This window comes from Perca fluviatilis, chromosome 13 (genome assembly GCF_010015445.1).
Source record: "Perca fluviatilis chromosome 13, GENO_Pfluv_1.0, whole genome shotgun sequence".
In the NCBI taxonomy this organism is placed as follows: domain Eukaryota; kingdom Metazoa; phylum Chordata; class Actinopteri; order Perciformes; family Percidae; genus Perca; species Perca fluviatilis.
Window position 1 is genome coordinate 26838884 of NC_053124.1, and position 14997 is coordinate 26853880.

At 41.5% G+C, this 14997-nt stretch overlaps 1 protein-coding gene across 1 annotated transcript in view; it reads left to right on the forward strand.

The window, feature by feature from the left end:
* LOC120570886 (microtubule-actin cross-linking factor 1-like) overlaps positions 1-13629 on the forward strand; it is a 124751-nt gene extending 111122 nt beyond the window's left edge. The window contains 8 exon segments of the mRNA XM_039819503.1: positions 252-406; positions 594-668; positions 2473-2490; positions 3298-3415; positions 7993-8210; positions 9467-9589; positions 10477-10585; positions 11289-13629. Coding sequence (XP_039675437.1) covers positions 252-406; positions 594-668; positions 2473-2490; positions 3298-3415; positions 7993-8210; positions 9467-9589; positions 10477-10585; positions 11289-11536 — 1064 coding nt within the window. The 3' untranslated portion in view covers positions 11537-13629.
* The last annotated feature ends 1368 nt before the right edge of the window (positions 13630-14997 follow it).

The following is a 14997-nucleotide window of genomic DNA, read 5'->3' on the forward strand; positions in this document are numbered from 1 at the left end:
TTATAAAGACATTATATGATGTTTCATGTTTTTACTTCTGTTATGGCTGCGATAGTTTCTAGGTATATTAGATTGTACTACTTTATTCAGGTCATTTTATTATATTTTATTTAAATTATATTTATAGTTTTTATGAGAAGAGAGGGCCAGGGCAAAACACGTTTCATTGCATTCTCTCTGTACTTTGTATTTTTAAATGCACATGACCATAAACTTGAACTTGTATGAATTCCTGTTGTGTGTCTGTGCAGAGTTTCCCACCAGTAAGCTGGAGATGACAGCGGTGGCAGACATCTTTGACAGAGACGGAGACGGTTACATTGACTACTACGAGTTTGTTGCTGCTCTGCACCCCAACAAGGACGCCTACAGACCTACCACTGACGCTGATAAGATAGAGGATGAGGTAGGAGAAATCAGAAGTAAAATACATGGAAATAAGTTATGCCAATGTGAAGATGTGTATGGTGCGTTATCGGGGCAAAGAACAGTGAGCTACCAGCCACGGGAGAACCAGTCAGCCATTGGACAGGCCTGATGCATGGTTAGTAGTCTGAATGCATTCACTGACATGTTGTTTGTTTGTTGTGCAGGTGACTCGGCAGGTGGCCCAGTGTAAATGTGCCAAGAGGTTCCAAGTGGAGCAGATAGGAGAGAACAAATACCGGGTAAGTTCAGCTCAGTCTTTGGTTCAGTTTAATATTATTTAGAGAATAAGTTCCAAACTGTAATGTATACTTATACTATGATACTATAAAAGATTAATTGTTAATGTTCATTGCAATTCATTGATTGTTAAATGTTAACAGACCTGGGTCAAAGGGGATTTGCAAATGATTGTTGGCTATTTTTTAAACTTCATTCTTAGACTAGCAGACAGGAACAACAGGTCAACTTAGTTTGAGTTTGCTGCGATTGACACTCACGTCAACAGTGCATGACCTGCATGTGCTGTTTCAAACAATAAAGCCCAGAGTCTTCTTATCAAGTTACTGTTAAGTCCATAGTTCTGCTTTACTTTTAAGAAGAAGAATACATGTTTACGCTATGATTAAGAGTTACCTTGCAAACACTGTTTGACCCAGTTCTGATTAATGGACAGTTTATTATTAACTGGCTTTGTCTTCACTTGTCCAGCAGGCAACAATTAACTTCTCAACATAACTTCACAGCATTTTCTCTTGTGTTTTCATCTCACATCATGATCTCGTGGTGTGTTAAAAATTGGCTGTATCTTAACATATAACATGTCATGATAACATTGATGTATAACGTGTTAATAACATCTCACAGCCCTCCAGGATTGTCAGCTGAGCCTTCTTTATCATCACCAAAACATTAACAAAACCCTGTTAACGTAACTGCATAGACACACAACCGGGCTGCTGGGTATGAAAGAGACAGAGCTCTGGCTCATTTACTGGCACAGCTTCTTTAAACCAAGCCAGTTTAAAGAAGTTTTAGTCCTGTTACACCAAATGAACTCTGAGGTAGTTTGATGCTCATATTCAGCTCTTGTCTCTGTTTATCTTTTCTTCACTGCCATTTTAATAAATAAAATTAAATAATGGCAACGACCACAGTTCATTATTATTAGTGAAAGTTGGACAGTGAAATTTTTATTTATTTTAACTAAAAAAAAAAACTCATTCCTGACAGGGTGACTTGTTACTAAACCTGTGGAATAATCGAACTACTACGCAAAAGTGGTTCAATTATCTGATTTACATAATATAATATGTACATAATATACATTATACTGTATATGAATAATATGTCTGCCACATTTTCAAGCCTATAAAAATACAAACAAGATGTCAACACCTTGTTGGCATCATCAAATACAGCTCCAAGGAATGTTCAGGCATTCAGGTTTTATTTTGTAGGAATATGGAAGTTGTTTAAAACCTATTGGAACTACAGTGATTTTGAGGGTTCTCCCAGCAGTCTGTGTGTATCTGTGAAGCATTTTACAGCGGTTGTTGATAGTTTTCAGCAGCGTACTTAATGGCTCGCCCATCACTACCACTACTACAGTATGTGTCCACGCCATCATTATCCACTGGGTAATGATATCCAGCGTCTGACTGCAGGACACTGGGGATACTAATACCACACCAATATGTTGTTGTCACATTGGTTGTCTGTCTTGTCTGGCTTCACTTTTCTTCACTGCCACTGTCTTTACCTCCATCTTACCGTCATCGACTGGCAGTTTTAAAAAGCACTTTCATAACATCCACAGGCATTCATGTCCGCTGCATCTTTTCGCTTACACAACTAATTCTGAGCTCAAATAACAGAAATACACAGTGAAATGTAATTCTTTTTTTTTAGAAGATCTTGAACACACATATAATGGTATCCATTCATACATTACAAACTTCAGTTATCAGTACATGTTGTTTCACTCCTGCTCTGTTTCTTTCTCCTTGTGTTCCTGTGCTCCGTGTCTACTGGATTTTATTGTAGTTCTTCCTCGGAAACCAGGTAATGTGACGCTCCCGCTGCTGTGATTGGATGTGTGAAATCTGCTTCCTGTATTCCCCACCAATGGAGTGTTGTCCTTTCTGCTTTCACACGCTTACAAAAAAGTATTTTTCCATATTAAAAAAATATATTTAAAACAGAGGAAGCACTCCGTTGTGGCATTTATTAAGCAGGTTTAAAAAACAGTAAGAGTGACATGCTGAAAGTGTCATGGCGGATAGTGGTGATTAAGTGGTATATAGGTGATATATAGTGTGCTGTGGACTGAAGCTGGGAAGCAAATCAAGCTGCTTGGAGAGAGATCCAGAACATTTCTTCTGTGCTGGTATTGCTTTGGAGTTCTGCTTTGCTCAGCAGTTTGAACAAAACTTATCGACTGAATACAAACATGCTCGTGATTTCTACTGTAAATGATAATGCTTATATTTGGGTGGCTGGGTGAACCAGGCTGAGAATCATCAGATTGACTCTAATTCTTTCAGTGCATGTGGTTTTTTTTTTTTGAGTCATTGCATGAAGTACAACAGATCGTCCGTTCAGATTTGGTACATGGGCTGCTTGGTGTGATGCTGTGATTTAACTAAAACGTCAAAACATCAATCAATGTATCAACTATTATTTTACTCACTGATTTTGTCTCCTTTTTCTGATTCTCTCTTTTCCCTTCTCCCTTTCTTTCTACCTGTTCTACTTTTTCTACTCCTCCCTCGTCCTCTCTTCTGTTTTCTACTCCGTTCACTTGTCTCTTGCCCTCTTTTCTCCTCATTTCTCTTCGTCCCTTCCTGCTTTATGTTTTGATCCCCTCAGTTCGGTGACTCTCAGCAGCTGCGTCTGGTGAGGATTCTGCGCAGCACGGTGATGGTGAGAGTCGGAGGTGGTTGGATGGCTCTGGACGAGTTCCTGGTCAAAAATGATCCATGCAGAGGTGAGTGATGTTTACACACAACGCAAACACACATAGACACACAAACACGCACACACACACACACACACACCCCTACACTTTCTTTCTCCTATATCTCACTTTCTTTATGCATTTCAGATGCATTTACTAGAGCCAGACTGGTAATGGATTTTTGTGGCAGATTTTAGTTTATTTATTTATTTTATTCATGTGTTTTTTTGATTATATATTACGATAACATTTTAAATATTTTTTCTATTGCAATAAAAAAATATATATATATATATATATATATATATATATATATATATATATATATATATATATGCCAGGGAGTCACTAACTTTAGATTTAGCTCCATGGGCCTAAAAATGCCCAAGCCAGATAAATATTTCCAATGTATGCATGCCGAAAGCAATTGTAATCGAAATGTATGGGGTACATTGTGGAAGGTGGATATGTGCCAGACATCAAAAAATATCGTCCGGGCTCTAGCACTGACACAAACACACCCTCACTTTACTCTTTACAAAAGCAAACACCCCTCTAAAGGTGCCTCCTGCACTGAGCTCTTGACATATTTACACCACCAAGCATAAGCGAGTGACAGCATACAGATCAGTGGAGTCAGCGGAAGGAAAACACACTGACGAAACTGACTTTTGTCAAGTCGTCTGTCAGCAGGTGATGCGGCGAAACGCTGCCCCCTCTCACTTTCTCTCTCCAGTGTTTTCTTCTAGTGCCGTCTACATTTGGTGTCTTTGTTTCTCTCTCCGTCTCTTATTTCTGAAATCTCTCTGAGCCCGTCCTCAATGAGATCACATGTTTGATATCTGTATATGCACGGCCGATTCTCTCTCCCTCCTCGGCCTCTGTCCTGTCTTACTTATTTCATTCTCTTTCAAATAAAACAGTAGTATTGCATGGTGCATGGTCCTCAGTTCTCTTCCTCCCCCTCTCTCTTCCTCCCCCCTCCTTTTTCTCTTTCCATTCCATTTCAATTCCCTCTATTTCCTGTACTCCTCTCTTCTCTTTTCCATTCCTCTCATTCTTTCTTCCTCTTCTTCTTCTTCTTTGGTTTGTTCCTTTGCCTTGTTGCCTGTGACCTTGCTACATGTGAAAAAAAATTTCCCAATGTTCTGTTCTGCTTTTCTTTTCCCGACCTCCCCTCCGGCCGCTTGCTCATGCAAGCTCTGATATCCTGACCGGTTGTTTAAAGCACTTTTCAGGGGTCACTGACACTCGTCCGGACCCCCACTGGTTGGCTGTTTGTGTTTATGATCCGTGTGTCGATGGAGTGATTTTTGACAGTCTCAACTCCAAAAGCTGTGTGTGTGTGTGTGTGTGTGTGTGTATACGAGTGTGTTTCCAAGAAGTGATATCTTAAGGTGTGTGAGACTCTCTTCATTCCACCATGACCTTGCTGTTATTTCACATTGTCTCTTGTGTCTCTTAGTGGCCGTCACTCCTGGCTATTTCTGCTGCCGAGGTATCTACACTTCCTCTCTCTCTCTCGGCTCCTCTGTCACTCCATCTCTTTCACTCTCCATCCATCCGTCCGTCCAGCTGTCAGTCTCCATCTTTATCCACAGCTGTGTGTGTGTGTGTGTGTGTGTGTGTGTGTGTGTGTGTGTGTGTGTGTGTGTGTGTGTGTGTGTGTGTGTGTGTGTGTGTGTGTGTGTGTGTGTGTGTGTGTGTGTGTGTGTGTGTGTGTGTGTGTGTGTGTGTGCGTGCGTGCGTGCGTGCGTGTGTCAGTACCATTTCTAACTGTGGTCAGGTCTGTGTGTTTAGGCATTGATGTCAGTCTTGTCTGTGTGCCACATGTGTGTCATGCTTTCCTCACTCACAACAAAGCAGGATTTGGCCAACCCCTGGTCTATATATTTTTATTCTATTTCTAAAAAAGATTTGTAGAATTTATTAATTAAAGATGGTTGAATTTTACAACTAAAGAAACATGGATGGAGATGCTCAGCAGAAAAGAAGACCTAACGTATAAAGCTTGAGAACTAAATAGTCGTGTTTTCATGTTACAATGAACGCTACTTACGTGTATCTTCTTTTTTCTGTTAGTGTAAAAACATAAAAAAATTCTTATACATGCTTCACAGAGACAGTGAGTGTCTTAAGACCTGGGCGTGGCCAGCCTGGGTTTCTAATAACGCTGGCTTCCAACGCGGCTCCTTTAAATGTGATGGCTGGTTGGTGGGAGACACAATTACAGGGTGCACCTGGCTGGCTGGCGCTGAGGGGGGACGTAATTGCAGGGTGCACCCGTTTTAATTGACCGGCCTTGCTGTTGGGTTGCTAGGGACGATGGCCGTGAGGCTAAGAGTTGCACTGCTGCTACGGCTAGCTGCAGCCTTCTTCTCCTCCCTCTTTCTCTTCTTTTTACACTATTTTTCACTTTCATTTTGTTTCTTTTCCACCCACTGTGAATCTGTCTTTTCTGTCTCTTTATTTCTTGTTCCTTTTTCAACTCTCTCTCTTTCTCTTTTTCTCTCTCTTTCTCTTTTTCTCTCTCTCTCTCTCTCTCTCTCTCTCTCTCTCTCTCTCTCTCTCTCTTTCTCTTTGTGGCTGGCTGCTCCAGGCTTGTTGTTGTCTGCTGGGGCTGCTGCACTACTTTTTGTACGAGAATGCTGCTGAGTGTCATTTGAAGAAGGGGGAAATCCTGAATCTCTGGGCTCTCTCCTGCTTAGCATAAACCAGGCATGACCTCCACATACTGTATATTTATACACATGCTGTGTATACACAGCAGCTGAGATGCTCCTTCGCAGCGAGAAGTGAAAATGAATTCAAATGGGAGAGCTTGTTGAAAAACGAGAGAAGAGAGGCTGTGCTTTTTGCTCCCGCCAACCTCAGATGTTTTTAAGCAAATACGCAATGAAAGTGTGTGCGGCATTTTTCACAAAATTGGAGACATTTGCCGTCACTTAAAGGAATGGTTCGACTTTTTGGGAGAGTCAACATCATGACCTCCCGTCTCGGCTAGCCTATGTTCCACTAGCTTCTGTGACTCATTTACTAACGCGGGTACTTAGGCCATTGTAACAATCTCTGCTGATTAAAAACTTCTCCAGCATTCTGTTATTACAGCCAGGTCCCTCGACTCGCCTATGGCCTCGTCTGTTGAGCTATTACGCTTAGGCCGCAACGGTCTAGGGCTTATGGGAAATGGTGTTTGTTAATGGCTGCTAAAAAACTTAAATAAATCAAAAATACAATATTACGTTATTTAAAGGTCCCATGGCATGAAAATGTCACTTTATGAGGTTTTTTAACATTAATATGCGTTCCCCCAGCCTGCCTATGGTCCCCCAGTGGCTAGAAATGGTGATAGGTGTAAACCGAGCCCTGGGTATCCTGCTCTGCCTTTGAGAAAATGAAAGCTCAGATGGACAGATCTGGAATCTTCTCCTTATGAGGTCATAAGGAGCAAGGTTACCTCCCCTTTCTCTGCTTTGCCCGCCCAGAGAATTTGGCCCACCCATGAGAGAGAGACATCATGGCTTTCAAAACGAGCAAAGTGGCAGTTGGTCAAGGCCACACCCCCACCCTCCACCTTATATGGTGATACAGTATTAGGTGACCACTAAGGCACATATAAAAGAGACTTCAGATACAGTATTAGGGGACCACTAAGGCACATATAAAAGAGACTTCAGATACAGTATTAGGGGACCACTAAGGTATATATAAAAAAGATTTGAGATACAGTATTAGGGGACAACTAAGGTCTATATAAAAGCATCCAAAGAGCACCATGTCATGGGACCTTTAAAAAAAAAAATCTATCATTCTTATCTTAATAAGGCGAGTCACATGACATACTGTTGAGAAAGGCTCTGTTCAAAGGCAGGATTTTTAGTTAATACAATTGTTACCAGTGTCATAGAGATTTTGAATGAAGTGTTCTTACTTCTGGAGAAAAACCCAGACATTCCTCCATATGCCCTCCTTACACCAATTGTGTACGTACAATTGAATATGTGCTGGACTATTTTTCTCGGGAGGAAAACAAATGAGCATATTTTTCCAAAATGTTGAACTATTCCGTTTAAATATACAGTAAGCACTCTGTTAGCAGCTTTTTAATTCTCACTTGTTGAAAAAATAATCTCTGTAGTGCAGAAAATGTTTTCTCTGGCGATGAACGAGAAAATATGTGAAAAGAGAACAATGAGCTGTGGACTGGAGTTGGTTGATAAATTTGTCTGCAGCGATGACGGCGTGTCTCCAAAACGTGTCCACAAACGTGGATGACTTGCTGACTTTCTTTGCGTATCGAATTGATTCATTTACTCCTTTTGCACTCAAACCAAACCCACTCACTCACCTCTCCCCTTAAAAAACAACTCAACCAAAGTGCACTTAAGACTCCCTGAACCCCTCAACCGCACCCCCTCCAAACACCGCCCCCCCGCTCACCTGCACTCTCATATGAAACATGCACGGACTCATGTCTGCAGCCAAGGAAGCACGGACTCTCTCCCTCACTCTGCTCGCTGCCTCTGACGCCCCCTGCTGGAGGAAGAATGTGAGCCAACACAAACGAACCAACTCATTTGTCTTTTCTCTCTCTGTTTTCTCTTCAGCTCGTGGCCGCACCAACCTGGAGCTGAGGGAGAAGTTCATCCTTCCTGAAGGCGCGTCTCAGGGTCTGGCCGCCTTCCGCACCCGAGGTCGACGTTCCAAACCGGGCTCCCGCAACGCCTCGCCCACCCGCTCCTCCTCCTCGGCCTCCCACAGCGGCGCCTCCCTCCCCTCTGCTCCCTCCACCCCCGCCACACCGACAGCCTCCGCATCATCCAGGGTAAGAGCTGACGTCAGTCAGAACACCTTTTAGAGTTGAGGCGGGATCTCATTTTATCGACCTACAACAGTGTCTGAAATCCAGTAATTTTAGGTTTTTATTATTTTCTACATACATTCACGTCCAGTCATTACACTGCATTAATGACAGAACAGGAATAGTAGTACGTTATGAATCATGTCACTTTTACAGAACACAACCAACCTTCACTGCCTTTAATAAGATAAAGGATAAATAACTTGGGTTTAAAATTCATCTTGAATTTAATACCAGCTATAATTTTAAAGGAAAAATGTAAAATTTGGATTTTTAAAACTTGCAGGGGACTTTTGTTCACACTGAGATAAAACACAGAAGACAACATGGTTAAAGACAAATTCAACAAAGTCAAGAAAATGCCACAGGACACTTTGCACAGCATTATTTAACAATGAGACACAACATGATTGTGCAGATTAAAATAAAATAAGACATAAAGACATAATTTCTTAAACTCCTCGTTTAGTCACTAGATTATGCACATCAATCTCTTGGGGAGCACTATTGCATATGTGAAAAATGCTGACTTTTAAACTAAATAAAGAGAACGAGGAACAACCTTCTCTGTCTTTGGCGCACGCACACTCCGTCACACTCATCTTCCGTTGTGTGTTTGAGGCTGTAATGTCAAATAGAAACACTCATAGCTCATTGTTAGAAGTCGACCAGACTACATGTAGTCATTAGTGTTGTTGTCGTCATGTGATGTGATGTGTCAGCACTGTTAACATTTGTGTATGAGAGAGAGAGAGACCGACTGAATGCATTTTGTATGTGTGTTTTTATGGGTTTATGTTATACATTGTTCAGTTGTTGTTGTTGTTGTCATCCTCTTGTTGTTCTCAAAAATCACCTCATCCTTAACTGTGAATTTTTTTTTGTTTTTTGTTCTTGTTTCTTTGTTTTGTCTTTCATCTTTGTGCCTTTTCCCTTCGTTCCTGCCATTCCTTCTAACCTGCCTTCAAAAATGTCCTTCCTGCATTGTTGGGTTCTCTGTTTAAAAAAACAAAAAAACAAAAAATGAAAATCAAATCATCTGCTTTACACAAAAATACACTGCGCTGCACTTCCTCGCTATCCAACCGCTGCTCCCCTTCCCTCCACAACTCCTTCCCGCCTTCATTTACTTCTTTCTTTTGCTGCTTTGCTCTCCTCCATCCTTCCTTCCTTCCATCCATCCTTCCTCCTTCCTTTCTCCCTTCCCTTCCTCCCTTCAGTCCTCCAATACTCACTCGCGTGACTATGCCAAGCCCTGGCTGGCACACAGTAAAACTCCAACGCCAGCCAAGTGCCACTGCTGCCCAGATCTCGGTCAAAGCCACACCACTCCTGGGCACGAGGTAACACACTCACCCCACCCACCCAAACCACCCACCTACCTGTCCCGCCCAACCCCACCCCACTTAACGCGCTAATGCACTAACGCACACTCCCGGGTCCCCTCACACACCGCCGTAACGTGAAAACTTTGAACCTGCAGTTTCATTGGTTTCCATGTTTGAGTTAAAGATTACATCATCTCCTAAGGGTTGTGAAAATGTTCCGACCTTTGAGTATAAACTTGATGTGGTCGAGCAAAAACCTGAAAGATGACATTTTGAAGATGCAAGGTCTTAGTTTTTTTTTTTTTTTATAAACGGCGTATTCAAAAGCAGTTTAAGCAAAAATAACATTCAGTCCAGAATTATCTTTTTTTTTCAGATTTTATCACCCACTCTTATTACCTGTTTAATGTAGAGTTGTGACAATTAGCTGATGAATTTATTAGTTGATTGACCAAAAAATAATTTGCCGAAAATGTTTGATTCGCTGCTGGTCATTGTTTTCTGTCGAGTAAACTGAATATGTTTGGGTTTAAACTGTTTTCACTGTTTGGGTTTAACTGTTTTAATGAATGATTAATCAAGAAAATAATCAGCAGATTAATCAATAATAAAAAAAAATAATCATTAGTTTCAGCCCTAGATCAGTGCTTTACTCTCTTTTATATAGAAAATGAAAATAACACATTTCACCAGTGATATTTGTAGAACTTGCATGGATGCCTTTGTGTGTATAGGTTTCCTTTGTTGTGTCCATGTATATGTGATGTGCTGTTTGTTTGTTTTGGAGTAATACGATGATGCTGTGTTTGTGATACTAGTGTGTATCTAATGTGATGCACATCAGTAACGTGACCTCCAGAGTCAGTTAATGCTCAGCTGATGTATCCCGTGTTCTCCTGCAGGGGGCGACGTCGGGGTCCAAACTAAAGAGGCCGACGTTCCACTCGAGCCGAGGCTCGCTAAGCGGAGAGAACGGAGGAGCGACACACGCCAGCAAACCATCACGAACTGGTGAGACGACGGTCACATTTGTGCTGTAAACTAATTTTATGTTCACTGAATATCAGACTAGCTGCTGTGCTTAGACACAGCCTCTGAGAGAGTGCTAAGGCACATTGTATTTCATTGCTGTGGTACTTTGTACTAATAAGCATATGACAATAAACTTGAACTTGAACAGAGGTTGCTTTGAGCTAAATGCTAAAGACAGTGCTAACATGTTGATGTTTAGCAGGTATCATGTTTACCATGTTAGGTTAGCATGTTAGCATGTTAACATTCACTAATTAGCAATAAAACCCAAAGAACAGTTGAGGCTGATAGTTTTGCAGGTAACTTATTTGATCATAAAACAATATATTAAACAAATGAAAGACCTGATGAATGGTAGTAGATGGAAATTGAAAGGTCATCAAACTTATTGCAAAACTGCACGGCTTTTGATCCCATAGTGGTCAAGTCATTTCATTTATAGCCAAAACTGTGAACCTCATGGCGTTCTGGCACAGCTCTAGAACAAGTCTGTACAAAATGGTGTGCCAATCTATCGAGTGGATGTTGAGATATGTGGTTGGTTGCAATAAAAATGATGTTGCAATAACTTTAAACCATGTCATTCATTATAAACAAATGCTTTGCTTTTGACAAAAGCAAGACATATTTTGCACATTTTTCGCACTTTTTATTGAAGTTATTATTAAACTCTTCCTGCTAGATCCGAAGCGAGGGACATCGACAGCCAGCGGGCCAACCAGCCGAGCCGGCAGCCGGGCAGGCAGCAGAGCCAGCAGTCGCCGTGGCAGCGATGCCTCAGACGCATCAGAGCTGCAGGACGCCCGTTCCGTCTGCTCGGACGCCTCGGACACCCCACGCCGACCCGGTACCGGGGCCAAACCCTCCAAGATTCCCACCATCTCCAAAAAGGCCCCCAGCCCAAAGACCCCAGGGGCTGGGAAGAAATAACACCAGCCACAGGGAAACTGGAGCAGAACCAATATTCCTCCGTTTCACAGAGGGTGGACTGCTATCATTGGGCATTTTGGGTGTACCAGCTCTTTAATCTAAACGTCCATCTAACAGGGCTTATGTAGAGTTTGTGCACTATGACTGACATTTCCCAAGGGAAAGAAAGAGATGGATAGGATGAGTGAATCTCCTTCTCACTCTTTCCCCGGTCTCATAAACGGACTGAAAACATGCACAAGAGGAGTTAGAGTTCTGGTCTGGTGGTTCCAGGCCAGCATCTGTGGGGTCGAGACCGACTTTTCCCCTTTAAGAAGTGACCCCATTTTGCCTTCCAGTCTCCTGCTTTATCTTTCAAAAGTTCCCCACCCGTGTGGAACCAAACACCAACTGACCTGACGTGATGCTGCCTTACTTATACACTTCTGTCCCGATCAGACAGAACAACAGAGAAAAGTCTTTAAACTGCTTTATACCACACTGACACACAGATACACACAGAGGCGGGGTAGGGAGTGGGACACACCACCACCATGGCTACAAAACCAACAAAAATGCCCAAATGACATTCAGGAAGAAAAAGAATTGTGGGTCGTTATTTTGGCTTGTGGGCCAGATGCCTCAACGATGAGTTTAAAAAGAAAATATGCAACGACTGCCATGTCCCTTCCTCCGGACGGGCTGGTGAGAAAAACCGTCACCTCAGCAGATCTGCACAAGCAGACACAACGTGTGGAGAGCTCAGGAGGCGGCACACACTGTCCGACACACACACACACACACGCACGCACACACACACACCGGCTAACCTCAGACTCAGAGGGTCGGTGGTGGTGACGGTAGCGGTGGTGCTGCTGCTGCAGCTGAGGGCAAACACTCACACACTCAAACACCGCAGAGCAGACTCCTCCTGACCGCTGGAACGTTAAGATCAGTCTTGTGTGTGCATTTCAGCAAAGGGCGGTGTGGTTTTTCACATGCCGGCGTAACAATCCAACACACAAATAACCCAAACTGGCAATAGAAAGGACTATTTTTATGGTGACACTCAACTAACATCACATTACTGACAATATACAACGTGTAACCTAACCTGATGTTAATGACCGTGTTCGCGGAGTTCGACAACCAGCATGCACTAATTGTCTCTTTCTCTGCAGTTCCACCTTAATGTCTACGCTGCGTTGCCCTTAGCAGCCCAGCAGCACACACACACACACACACACACACACACACAAGGTGGTGTGTATAATGTGTGTCATTGTTACAGGAAATGATAGAGGTCATTGACTTGATTCACTGTATGCAAAAATTTTAATTTGCGAATGTCATTTCTTTGTTTTCTTCTCTGTTTTCTGGTTAATTTATAATCCAGTTGTACTATTGTTATCTAGCTTGAAAGAAAAATCTATTTATTTTTCAGTTTCATGTCATATCACTATTGGCGGGAAAGTGATTTAGTATTATGGTTAAAGAAACTGTTTGGTTGTTTTTTTTGTACCAAGGAAATGTCCGCTCCGCTCTTTGACATTATTTGTGTGTGTTTCTACTTCATTGTAACATTACATTATTCACTAGGTCACTGATTCTGATTCTAGTGGCAGCCTTGTTTGTTCATTTTTTTTTTTTTTTTTGCTAATGACTACAATTCCCAGACCATGACCAAAGGGGTTTGCCCTTCATGTGGCGAGAGAACTACAATTATGAATGACAAGAGACCTGGGCAGAGCGGACCAATGAGAGCAGGTTTCCTCCCTCTTGTCCCTCCCCAGAATCTCTTCTAGGCTTTTTTTCAAATGTCTGTCATTGACGTGCTGAGTTGTCTCTGTGTTATCTCAGTGTAAGAGATGGAAATTATGAAGAACTAATGAAATTACAGTAAGAAAGAAAACATCTTAAGGTGATTTTTATTTATTTATTGTCTCTGAGGGGAGGGGGATTCGGGGCGCAGGAGACGAGTCCTCCACCTTTTGATGCTGTGCTACTCTCAGTGTGATGATGAGGAGTCAATGGTGTAAAAGTAAAACAAAAAACTAAAATTATAAACAATTTCTTGTTCTGTTTTTGTATTAAAAAATATGCTTGCAGTAAAACTGTCTCTTTTTAAATTTTTTATTATGGATTTGTGCAAATAAGAAAGCGTCTGTGTTTGTGTCTGAACATATGTGTGCTGTATGTAAATGTGGGCAATATTAGAGCTGAAATGATTAGTCAATAGATAGGTCAATTGACAGAAGATGGGCAACTATTTTGATAATTTAAGTTGAAAGTACCAAAAACTTCAGAAGTTAACATGTTGATTGTCTTCATCCTCTATGATAAGTTGAATATTTGTCGTTTTTTCCAAATTTTAATCAACTCCAGCTCTTTGAACTTGTAATTTTCACAATTTGGTGACATTTTATAAACTAAATGATTAATCGATTAATTGAGAAAATAGTTGTCAGATTAATCGATATCCATAGGTAATCCTTAGAGAATATGGACTGACTGTTTTTGTCTAGGATTTCTTCATTGTATGAATATTTTTTATTATTTTAGTGTGATTTGCAGCACAATTTGGCTTTTTATATAGTAGGCTAGTGTTGGTATTTACATTTTTAGTAAATATTTTTAAGTGTGTGTAGTTTTTCAGGGTTTTTTATATTCATGTTTTTTTATGTTTAGAAACACGTTTTTTGTCTTGGAGTGATAGTTTTTAGCATATGTGTTTTGCAATTAGTGTATACATACATTAATTGTAAGATGTGTGCATGCTTCACTGCCTGACATGACTTGGTAATAATCTTTTATGTACATATTTATACATAATCCCATTTCTATGATTTGAATTATTATTTTGTATTTGATTGGAATGAGCTATGAGCTATGGATGTCATTTTGTTTACAGCCTACAGTCACTCATGCCCGACAGCAGACCACCGACTCCGAGGCAGTGACCGGACATGTCTAGGTAATTATCCTGTAGCAGATAAGGACATCCCATTGGATCTTCACTTAAATACGGGGGGGGGGGTAGTGCCGGTGGCTGAAAGTAATTTAAATAATTTTAAATTACTAATGTCCATTTCCCCACAAGCTCTGAAAATAACTGTGTCCTGTTTATTTGGTGGTTCCACTGGAGATGATCTACTCTCTGCAGCTGTGTACACACTCTTCATTTTCTGTCCAGTCTCAATCCATCTACGCCCGTCCTCCCTGCAGTCCATCTGTCATCCCAGACTTCCCTCTCTGATGACAGCCCTCGCTTTGTTCCACCACTTCTGTCTCTCAGGAATGTCATATTTCATTTTCACTTGGGTTCGTATGGTTTTAAGGGCACTCGGTTCCCCTTCATTCCCTCTTCGTCACTCATTAACTCACTCCATATATGTCCAAGCAGCACCTCTTCTTCTTCATTTTCTCTCACTCACCCTGACCATTATCAGACAAAACCTCCTAAAGTTGCAGACGTGCAGAGG